The following is a 12,826-nucleotide window of genomic DNA, read 5'->3' on the forward strand; positions in this document are numbered from 1 at the left end:
TATTTCTGTCAATCTTAATATTCAGCTTATTAATAGCGCTTTTTACATTTCACCTTACCTTAGGCCTTACCTCTGTTTGTTTCCCATTTTATTAAACTACATAAACATATGTAGTACTAATAATTTATACTACACACAACATTTGTCAGTCATTGTATTTATTCACACAATATAAAAAGCAATATGATAGAGGTAAGTTCACAAAAAAAGAAAAATCTGTCATTTACTCATCCTTGCATTATTCCAATCTAAATCTGTATGACTTTCCTTTGTTAAACACAAAGGGAGGTGTTAATGTTAACCTTAAGTCAGGAGATATTAAGCATAATGTTCCTTATACACTATTCACTTTTTTGAACAAAAGAAAGTGAATGGTGAATAAGAAACATTAACTCGAATGTCTAACAAAGTCATACAAGTTTGGAACAACAACAGAAAAGTTACATGATAACAGCTTTTTCATTTTTAGTAGAGATAATGTAAATTGAAATCCTTGAGATAATTGTAGAAGACTACAATTAAAGCTCTCATTAATAATAAGAAAAAAATTCTAAACAGATAAATAAAAATACCGGTATGCCAATAAAACAAAATGGTACAAATAAAGTACAGCACATGCAAATTATGCAATGACTGGGAATTTAAATAAAAACATGAACAAAAAAATGTAGAGAAAAATCCATAAAAATTCAGTGCACAGATGTTAGAACAAAAGAGATTAATCTATAAAATGTAAATTCTCATTTTAACTAATTACAGATTATGTTATTGCATATGTTATTTTACTGCAATCTATTTTTTCTATTGTACCTGGTGTACATTAAACAAGCTAAAAACCCCAGGAACAAAACCCAGAAGTTTTTATAAGCTGTTGACCCCAAAAAAACAACGAGTGTTTAAAGACTAAAGTGGACACAGGCACTTGAGACAGAGCGCGTCATGCTATATTACACTGAGAACTACACACATTGGAGGGGAAAGTAATCAGCGACAGGAAATATAATATATAATATATAAAACTGACATTTGGATATTTAACAAAAGGTTTACTGCACACGTAGGCATATGGAGTGTCAGGATCCCAAAATTGACCCATTCTTCTTGCTGAAGCTTCACGTCTTATTGCCTGTATCCACTTTTGTCCTTAAACGCTTGTTTTTTGGGGTCGACAGCTTATAAAAACTTAGTTATGTGTTTTTTACCTTGTGTGCTGCACACCTCGTCACATATGAGCTTTTAGACATTGCCGTTTTTGTTATAAGTAAAAAAAGACGAGGTGACCGCTTCACGCAACACAAAATCAATGGAGAGCGTTGGAATGTTTCCTCCCCGGTGTGGGCGTGGCCTAAATACACTCTGTCTCTATTATTGTTCAATAAATAATATTTTATAATATTGGCATACCTGATTTTGAGAAACAGTCAAGTGTTTTAGTCTGTTTCACATTGGTACATTAATAGATGTATTATAGCAAACAAAGTTTAGTCGTGTTCCTGAGTAATATCTGCATGCACCTAATTCTGCAGAGAACATATAATACACCATTAGACAGCAATCCATATGAGAGAGAAGTCTGGTCTGGAAGGTGGATCTGGAACCGACTTCTGTCCTGGTTTTCACAACATCTCTTGTTTATCCGTCTTCACAAACTGCCCTGAAATACAATTCAAACATCAACAAGGATTGTTATAAATATAATGTGAGGTTCATACATTCACAATGCTCATCTGGCCTCGGTGGTGAAGTGTGCAGAAAATTCTGCCGGACTGAAATTTAGTCTTTTAGTCTTACCCTTCTTATACTAATGGTAACAAATTTATAACACAACAATAATTCACTCTCAAAACTACCTCTCTTTAATACTGCAAATACCTTGTAGAGCCAAACATGGATGAAATCACAGAATCCAGTCACAAATGGAATTTACTGTATTAAGCAGAACGTTACAGAATTTGGAAATATTCTTTATGTATAAATCAAAATAAGGGCTCTACAATGAATCAGATATTGATACAGACTAGTGTCTGAATATTAAAGCTCAAAAAGACTGGAACTGAAATCTGAAGTCTTTGTTCTGCCATGTCTATAGTATGTAAATAACTACTACTACTTAAACCGAAGCACGCCAGACACTCGTGATGATTTCAGTATCTACTGTCTCCCTATACGCACACATGAACTGCATCTGCAAAGTTGATCTCAGAGTTAATTAATGAACATTTAACCATTTAATTTGATAGAATGATCAACATATACACACAGGAATGTATGTATGGTTGTATGTATGTATGTATGTATGGATGGATGTATGTATGTTTTACTTACAAGTCAGATGGTTCATAGTGCTGGACAGCCATCACAATCTAGGAACATAAACAATTTGTCACAGAGCCAACAATAAGTGGTAAACTATACAATGTCACTCAGGTAGGTTTATTAGAAATAAATAAACTAGTGCATAGGTGAAAATGCAGCAAAAAAAAAAAAAAGATTAATATACAGGATATATACAATATATAATATCGTAAGATACCAGAATTTACGTTTAGGTTTTACAGATGCATGGTTATATACGTGTCGTGGTCAATACTTGTTTACTATGAAAGATCAAACATGTTTGAAATAGCGCATGTGAGTGACGTCACCGAGTCACGTAAAGTGCAAACTGTTTGGTTAAATACTTAAATTAACGTTCCTTTCATTCAACCATTGACAAATAGCCGGCAAAATATTAACAAAACCTCTTATCTACACATAATATGGAATTAAAAGCCCAACTTTCATAAATAAGAGCTCAGGGCTATAGTTAGCCTAACGTTACCTCTTAATTAGCCTAACGGTTAAGACGCTAACGGACTTTTTCCGAAGACACTAAACCATTTCTTTACAGTAAATATTCAACAGAAGCGTGTTAGAAAGTGTCAAGAACAGTTGTATGTATTATATGTGTAATATTAGGGACTAAACTTACCTGAAATTAGTGAAAACAACAGTGGCAGACGGAGCCTTCTGCTTGTTGTCAGACGAGCTGCCCCGTTTCCATGGTAATTCCATCCGCTCCAGTTTAAAAGCGACTCGAATGTTCAACACGCACACACGTTAAACACGTCATGTGTAATTTGTGCAGTGTTGCGTTTACATGAATACATATTTTTATACTGAAGTATAATATCCCGATAGTTAAGTAGGCCACCGTTTAAGTGGAAACTGCAGCCTATGCCTACGTAAAACTTTAAATGGAATGAGAATGAAAGCTTGTATAATATAATATAATATAATATAATATATAATATAATACTCATAGCTATTCTATCAGTTAAATGAGCATCTTAAAGTATATTCACAACATTGATATAGAATGCTCAGCTCTGCATCAGCCTCATCTGTTACTCGATCAGTCACTGAATCGTTGATGTTAAAATGTTACTGTCACGTTCTGTTTATATTCTGTGTATATTTTCCACAAACAGAACGTAGCCTACCGTTGGAGGTTTGGCATATGGTTGTATTTTGGTACTACCATGACGTTTTTAAAACGTTTTATTCCAACGTTCAGATCACGTTATTTTAACACCTGGATAAAACGTCTACCAAAGGTTGTAGTTTGGTCTAGTTTAGTTTTCGTAGTAGACAAACGTGATATTTACGTTTTTTTGACTACTTAAAGAAAACGTCCCAGGTTGGTATTTTCACAACGTTTTTAAAACGTTTTTTTTTCCAACGTGCAGATAACGTTATTTTAACACCTGAATAAAACGTCTCCCAAAAGTTGTAGTTTGGTCTAGTTTTGTTTCCGTAGTAAACAAACGTGATATTTACGTTTTTTTGACTACTTAAAGAAAACGTCCCAGGTTGGTATTTTCACAACGTTTTTAAAACGTTTTATTTTGGTTACATTATTTTTCTATTTTAAAAAACGTTTTTAAAACGTCTTTAAAACGTTGTACTACAACATTACCTAATTGCAACCAGAATACAACGTTGTGGAACGTTGTAAAAACGTTTTGTGTTTGCTGGGTATATATATATATATATATATATATATATATATATATGTATGTATATGTATAAATGTATGTATGTATATATATGTATGTATATGTATATATATATATATATATATATATATATATATATATATATATATATATATATATATGTATATGTATATATATATATATATATATATATATATATACACACACACACACACAGTTGATTCAAAATTAGTCTAATTGAATTTGTGATGTTAGACTTGAATAGTCAATATATTTCCCATATTTGTATATGTCTGATATTAACTGAGAATAATATAAAAAATAAAATAAATAACTACGTGCTTTTTACTAAAAAGGTTGTGAACTTGTGTTCTATACACGGTGACAAGTCACGTGACAAAAGAACGAACGACTCAAACCCGAGACTCGATCAAAAGAACTAATCTTTTCTGTTTCCGTTATTGAAAGCATAGACTCTATGGGACTAACAGGAAGACCGAAAGACTCAAACCCGAAAGACTCGTAAGAACTAATCATTTTTGTTTCCGGACCTGTGTCACGCACGGTCCGGGCGGCCCAGCCCCCAGATCTGATCAGAGTCAGACACAGACGAGTCGACAGCTAACGTCTCGAGGAGCTCGAAGACACGAGAGGCGGAGAACAAACGTGATAAATATGAAGTTGCAAGAGAAAGAATGTTTTGGATCAGGAGGTGAGGTGAACTAACAGAGAAACTGCAATAGCCTGACCCAACAACTAATCAATTAATTAAACATTTCAGTTTCTTATAATTTGGCTTTGGTTGCTGTACCCTATAGTTTATTTGTATGTAGTTTTAAAATGTAATCAACATTGTGTTGGGCTATTTAACATGTCATTTTGGTGAAATGAACGAAATGACTCGAAAAAAGATTCGTTCATTTTGCTGAACGAGACTCAAAGATCCGAGTCTGTAAAATGATCCGAACTTCCCACTACTACCGCGTCACACATACGCAAAGGTAATTAGAGATATCTCTAATTCAATTTCGACTAGTCACAACTCTATTTTAAGATATCTGAATTGTACCTGCTCCTAGTCAAATCTGCGCTGTTGTGTAGGGTTGTGACGTGGGGGAATTTTCTACCAATAATCGACGAGTGACAACATTTGGATGCATATGATTAAATGTCTCCAGCAGACCCAGTCAAAAACATTTAAGAATGATTTAAAAAAAGATTACAGGTTAATAAATGTTTAAATAACATTGACACGATGTAGCTACTGATTACATTGATTAGTACATTGCGTTGTGTTTACTCGTGTCATAAAGGTAATAATCCACAAGGTGGGAGTGGTGTGTTGTATTATAGCAAAAGATCTGCGATGTGATATTCTGCTGTGTTGAGTGATGAGCGCCAGTGCGTTGAAAAGTTATTTTAAAATTATAACATATGTAATGTTGCACCAGAAATAAGGCCAAATGCTTAGCTTTAAATGTGTTCGTTTGGGAATGAAAACTAACACAATTGAATCCACAGCATGCACATCTCAACATTGTTTATTACTTTAATATATAGCCTAGAATTAGACAACAACCTTCTTGATCTTCTCAGCATATTATATGTCACTTTTACACATGTCCCAGGTACATTTTTTATTTTCATTCGTTTGATTTCCTTCTATATAAATGAGCTTAAAATGACCAAAGACGCAGGACTTTTATTATACAATTCTTAAACAACATGGCAGATGACAACGGTTTCCGCGGTAGGATTGGTTAATAAAATGTTTAAGGTGTGGCTTAGGTAAGGCATATTTGCATGCATGTTTAAGATATCTATAAAGGAGTTTTGACTAGTCAAAATGTTAATTCCAGATATCTACATTTATATTCTTCCTAGTCACAAAGCTAATTGCAGATATCTCCAAAGAAAGATCTGTCTAGTCAAAAATCAGACAGAGATATCTATAATTAAATTGCAGATATCTTTAAATGAGTTTTGACTAGGAAGAATTCCAATTCAAGATATCTCGTATTAAGTTTTGCCTAGACAAAAATCCAATTCAAGATATCTTCAATTATAATTTGACTAGTAATAAATTATTTGCAGATATCTACAAATGTATTTTAGATATCTTTAAATTTGATGAATTAAAGATATCTTAAATGTGATTATGACTAGTCAAAACCCAGTTAGAGATATCTCTAATTATAATTTTTACTAGTAATAATTCAGTTAGAGATATCTCTAATTTAATTATGACTAGTGCAATTGTAATTTGAGATATCTCTAATTAGAATTATGCCTAGTATTAAATCAATTATAGATATCTTTAATTACAATTTCTACTAGTCAAAACTCATTTGAAGATATCTGGAAATATTTTCCAATGGAAGTCAATGGAAGAATGTGACTAGTCAAAATAGCATTATAGATATCTTGAATGAATATTATGACTAGTCAAATTAACATTGTAGATATCTTCAATCCATATTATGACTAGTCACAATCACATTGTAGATATCTTAATTGCAATAACGACTAGTCAAAATTGCAGAGGAGATATCTGGAACTGGAATTATGACTAGTCAAAACTGATTTATGACTAGTATGCGAAGGTGTATTTAATGCTAAAACGGCTTGCCATAAGATGGGTTTCTCCACGCTTGAGGACGTCACCGCTTTGTGCATATGTCATTCTTTAGCTCCGCCCACACGATACGCCTCCAGGCGCTCGGTTTTTTCCGGAAAGACTCGGTACAGCCCATATTTCTTTTACAAATATAATAAAACTAAAGACTTTTCGGAGATATGAAGGATGCAATACTACTCTATAGGTACTCAAGATTGACATGAGATTGACTGAAACTGAGTGTTTCACCCCCCCTTTAAAGTATTAAAGGAAGGGATAGTTCACCAAAAATGAAAACTAGCCCATAATTTACTCACCCTAAAGTCATCCTAGGTGTGTATGGCATTCTTCTTTCAGACGAATAAAATCATAGTTAAGTTAAAAATATCCTGGCTCCTCCAAGCTTTATAATAGCACTGTTGCTGTCAAGTCACCTTTATATATAGCGCTTTTTACAGTGACGATTGTTTCAAAGCAGCTTCCCAGTGATAACAGGAAAATAATGCAACAGAATTTAATAGAAAGTAATATAATTAAATATTTAGTATCCCCAACTGAGCAAGCCAAAGCCTAAGGCAACATGGGTGACGGTGACAAGGGGCCCAAACTCCATCAGGTGACATAATGGAGAAAAAAACCTTTGGAGAAACCAGGATCAGTCGTGGTGCCAGTTCTCCTCTGGACAAGCGAACAGTGTATGATTATGATCTAGGCAACATTACAAAACAAATCATATTAGGTCCAACGGTCAGAATATTTGTGCAGTTTCTACAGAAAGATCGGTCATCACGCAGCAGATGGGCTTGTGTGCATCTAAAAACCGGCTCTCCGTGTTAATAAAGGCCTTCTGAAGCGAATCGATGCGTTTGTATATGAAAAATATGCATATTTAAAACTTTATGAAGTAAATTATGTAGCTTCCGATGAAACGCCTTCCGTATTCACTTTACATTAAAAGTTAAGCGCCCATGCTGCTCGGAGTTCAAAAGTTGTCAACTCTAAACGTGTGTGTGCGCGCGTGTGTGTGTGTGTGTGTGTGTGTGTGTGTGTGTGTGTGTGTGTGTGTGTGTGTGTGTGTGTGTGTGTGTGTGTGTGTGTGTGTGTGTGTGTGTGTGTGTGTGTGTGTGTGTGTGCGTGTGTGTTTAAAGCCAAATGGTGAATTTTGGATGTATACAAATGCATGCATTTTGTGAATTTTTTTACAAACATTCAGTCAAATATTTACTATATATATATATATATATATATATATATATATATATATATATATATATATATATATATATATATATATATATATATATATATATATATATATCTTTTTATATTTATAACATTTTCCTCATAGTCATCTGTGTCATCGGTTTGGTCCTGGTCACACTCTGTAAACCCCATCAAAAAGAAACACTGCTCTCTAGTGGACAAATTGCAAGAATATTCAAGGTGAAGTTCTTCTTCAAAGAATTTTGTTCATCTTCAGAACACAAATGAAGATCTTTTTGATGAAATCTGAGAGCTCTCTGTCCCTCCACTGACAGCTATGTATCTAGCACTTTGACACATCAAAAAGTTCATAAAGAGATCGTAAACCTAATCCATATGAATTGAGCGGTTTTGTCAAAATATTTTGAATATTCTCGATCGCCTTATACGATGGACAGATTGAATTTAGGCTTTAAGCTCTATTGACCACATCTATGAAAAGCTGTTGATCGCCACAGATAAAACTGTAGTGTTTTTTCTCTGTCCCCTAGGTTATCATGGACTGTACTGTGAGGAGGAGTATAATGAATGCTTGTCCGCTCCCTGTCAGAACTACGCTACATGCAGAGACCTGATCAATGCATACGAGTGTATCTGCGCCTCACAGTTCACAGGTGCCTTCTCTTCTCTAGCAGGACTGTGCCTACATTTCATCTACATGTAATGCATCTGGGCTTAAAATGCCAATAAAATGGCATAATAGGATCAATGTGATGTGGGTTGTTTCAGGTAAGCACTGTGAGATATATAAGGACCCCTGTCTGAAGCTCAGGTGCCAGAATGGAGGACATTGTGAAAGTGGAGGGAGAAACGCATCCTGTGTGTGTCCACCAGGATATATGGGTGAATATTAGTGTTTGTTTTATGTTTTTATGATCATGAGCGTCTTTGGCTGTGTTTGCAATAACATGTTTTCATACTAATACTATTTCTGCAGTATGTAACATGCATATTGTGCAAATCATTCTTTATTTTCTATATGCACGAAATACCCAAATAACATATGAGTTTTCAGTTTTTTATATGGCACAACAAATTTCAGTGTAGAATAATGCATACATGTGCAAATTTGCATTATTTGAAGGGGCTGGTTATAGTAGGTCCTTTTATCTCTCTGTAGGTGAGAACTGTGAGGTTGACGTCAACGAGTGTGAGAGTAACCCCTGTCACCATGGCGGAACCTGCATCGACCAATCAAACGGCTACACCTGTCACTGTCCTCCCGGCTGGGTTGGCGGAAGCTGTGAGATCCGTGAGTTTGTGCCGACCGTCTGACCTTCACTCACTACAACAGCTCTCACAAGTATGGCGAGGAGAGAAATATGGAGGGAATGATGAGGGAAAACGTACATTGAAATCACAAATAAAATGGTTCCCACTTCACATTAAGTGTCTTTAACTTCCCTTCCCTGTATCTCACCTCAATAGCAATTTGAAACACACAGGGTTTCCGCGGGTCTTAGAAAGTCTTCATTTGACATTACAATGTTTAAGGCCTTAATAATGTCTTAAATTGGATCAGAAAGTGTTAAATTCAATATCATGGCATTTAATTAGGGCCATATGACTTCTGCAATGCAGAAAACATGGACAGAATGGCAGAATCCATTCTTAAAAATGCAATTTACAGTATAATGCAGAGTGTCGCAGAATTTGTCAAATTTTGGATGAATAAATCAAAAGTAGGTCAGTAGACTTAAAGGGATAGTTCACCTAAAAATGTATTCATTTACTCACCCTAATGTGATTCCAAACCCGTAAGATTGTCGCCGATTGAGTCTCTTAAGAATATTTGGAATAAACCATTTGATTCATATGGATTAGTTTTACAATCTCTAGTTTTACGAAGTATCAAGTGGTAGTTGCTTAGACTGTCAATGGAGGGACAGAAATCTTTCCGATATCATTAAAAATATCTTTATTTGTGTTCTGAAGATGAATAAAAGTCAGTCAAATTTAATTTAATGATTAAAGCAGAGTCCAGAAAAAAAATATAACAGAATAAACTATAAAACAAAAAAACAAACAAAAAAATTGATTTTCGTAGGGCTCTACATTGAATTTCAAAATTAAATTGTATGCACTGCAAAAAACAAAATTGTTCCAGTACACTGTAAAAAAATATTTAGAAAAAAAGTTACCTGGTTGCCTTAAAATTTTGAGTTCATTGAAATTTAAATTTTGCGTTAATACAATGAACATTTTTTGAGATTTGACAACCTTTTTTAAAATATTATTAAAAGATTTTGTATGCATATTGGGTAATTGTGTGTGTTTTGTTTCTGATGACGCAGTGAAACATGCCAAATTGTGCTATTTTCATGATTTATCAATTTTTTTATGTGGTTTAGATACAAAAATATTTTGAGTTTCTATTTATTAAACAAATTTCCTTCATTGTATCAACTCAAATTTTTAATTTCAGTAAACTCAACATTTTAAGGCAACCAGGTTACTTACTTTTTTAAGTTAAACCAACAAAAAACAACCAACATTTTTTACAGTGTAGAAACTGGAAAACATTAAAACATCCTTAAATCAAGATGACATGCGAAACGAAGAAATTAAGTCTCATTTTCTGAGAAATTTAACAAAATGAAGTGAGTTTATGCATAAAACAATAACCAATATCTGTCATTAAGTATCGTAAATTACTTTCATTGGAATTAAATCTATTTTTATGAACCCCATTGGCAGATATTTGTTCTTGTTTTAGCCATAAAATAGCTTTCACAAGATTTCTTATCTCAAACTTTAAACTATTTGTTGTGCAAATAATACAAAAAGTTATGCAGATATTTTGGAGATTATATTCTCAACTATGCAGTGTCACTAATACAACTTATTGTGTGCTTATAAGTTTATATTTAGAGATTTGTTCCTTTACATTTAATCCTTAAATTTTCTTTAATTGGTCTTAAAACATCTAAAATGTACCTTCATAAAACCTGCAGAAAGCCTGATACAACATGAACAACATAATACATGATATATTTTACAGTACGTGCATGTGTATTTACAATGTGCTTACCTAAGAAAGTACTGAGTAATATAAGGTAACTACATGGGTTAAGGTGAGGTTAACAGTAAATTATGCATAATTACAAGGAACTAACCCTAAACCTAACCCATATTGTATAAGTACATGTTGTATTTGTATAATTGCACTGTAACAAGGGCACCTTTAAAATAAAGTATAACTGTATATTCTACCTATCACTTTTTTAAGTAACTACAAATTAGTTAAAAATGCCAAAGTGTGTCCATAAAAGGTGTCCATGTGACTTAAAGGGACATGGTGTGCTCTGTAGTTCAGTCATTTCTCCGTCACGACGTAGGCCTCAAGGACACATTATGTATGCACAGGGGTAGAGAGCGGTTCCCTGAGGAGTGACGTGCTACTGCCTTTTATGGCAGCTGTGACTAGGCACCATTAGCTTCCTTTGAGCCTCGTCACGCTCTGCCAGCTCGCATCATTATAGCACCAGGGAGAGACAGGACGACTGTGACGTGTGGGAAGGCGGAGCCACATGACTCTCTCCCCATTCAGAGATTTTCATGAATATCCCAATGTGTTTATGGCTGTGTGTATGTCCTTGCTAGCTAACAGTTGTCTGCACTTGGTATTAAAGCACTTTGTCAACTAGACTGCTATTGCAAAATATATGAATAAACTAGATTTTTTAAAGAGGTGGTTGATTATGATTGCACTTTAGTTAGTGTGTAATGTTGCTGTTTGAGCATAAACAACATCTGCAAAGTTAAGAGTTAAGGTCAATGCAAAGGGAGAATGGGTTAGGGTTACATTTTAAGGAGTACAGCAAACAGCTGGGAGGGACTACAAAAAGCTTATTCACGGGTTAGTTACATCACTAACCCTAAAATGTACATAAACCCTGCCCCCAGGAACACGTAACAAAGGGTTTGAGGCCATATTGACAAGTGAGAGAGTTGTTGTAGTAATATTTGGGAGTCTGCTCAAGATGTTACATCTGTATTTTCACATTTAGTGTAATACAGTACTAACACAAATGCAATAGTATGTCATAAAAGCAAGATGACAACATAAGGTATAACCGTAATTAAACTAAACCACACCTGTTCTATCTTCATGCAGCATTTATTCTCTGTCTCTAAAGGCATCTTTCAACAGACTCGGGTTTGAACATAAAAGGCTGAACAGTTTCTGACATTTTCAGTGCGTGTCTGCTTGAGCTAATCAGAGCTGCAGACACAAGCTCTTGAAACTCTGCCCTCTTCTTAAAAAGGGGCTGGGAGCAGCAGCTCATTTGCATTTAAAGGGACACACAAAAACATTGCATTATCATGCTAATGTTATAACAAATGATCTGTTGGGTATTTTGAGCTGAAACTTCGCATACACACTCTAGGGACATCAGAGACTATTTTTACATCTTGTAAAAAGGGGCATTATAGGAACCCTTTAAATAAGTTTGAGCGGTCCTTGCACACACCACCACGCTATGATGGTGTTATGGATGGTTACTAGGAGGCATTGTTGTTGTTGTTGTTTTAAATAAAACAAGCGATCACATTTTTTTCTCTCTTTCATCATTCTTCTCATTTTCCTCCTCACATTTCCTCTCTCAGATCTGCAGTGGAAGATGGCTCAGCCTGTGGACTCTCTGACCAACATGCCACGTCATTCTCTGTACATAATTATCGGAGCTCTGTGCGTCGCTTTTGTCTTGATGCTCATCATCCTGATCGTTGGCATCTGTCGCATCAGCCGTATTGAATACCAGGGCTCATCCCGTCACGCCTACCAGGAGTTTTACAACTGCCGCAGTATCGACAGCGATTTCAGCAACGCAATCGCCTCCATTCGCCATGCAAGGTAAACCATTTTATATACACACACCGGACATTTTATTAGGTACACATTGCTAGTAATGGGGTAGAACTGCATTAATTCTTTGTGGTGTTG

At 34.7% G+C, this 12,826-nt stretch overlaps 1 protein-coding gene across 1 annotated transcript in view; it reads left to right on the top strand.

The window, feature by feature from the left end:
- dner (delta/notch-like EGF repeat containing) overlaps nt 1–12,826 on the top strand; it is a 61,520-nt gene that overhangs the window by 42,115 nt on the left and 6,579 nt on the right. Inside the window, exons 9-12 of the mRNA XM_067420340.1 lie at nt 8,370–8,492; nt 8,608–8,721; nt 8,999–9,130; nt 12,490–12,736. Coding sequence (XP_067276441.1) covers nt 8,370–8,492; nt 8,608–8,721; nt 8,999–9,130; nt 12,490–12,736 — 616 coding nt within the window. The remainder of the gene's footprint in view (nt 1–8,369; nt 8,493–8,607; nt 8,722–8,998; nt 9,131–12,489; nt 12,737–12,826) is intronic.

Source organism: Pseudorasbora parva, chromosome 16 (genome assembly GCF_024679245.1).
Source record: "Pseudorasbora parva isolate DD20220531a chromosome 16, ASM2467924v1, whole genome shotgun sequence".
In the NCBI taxonomy this organism is placed as follows: Eukaryota; Metazoa; Chordata; class Actinopteri; order Cypriniformes; family Gobionidae; genus Pseudorasbora; species Pseudorasbora parva.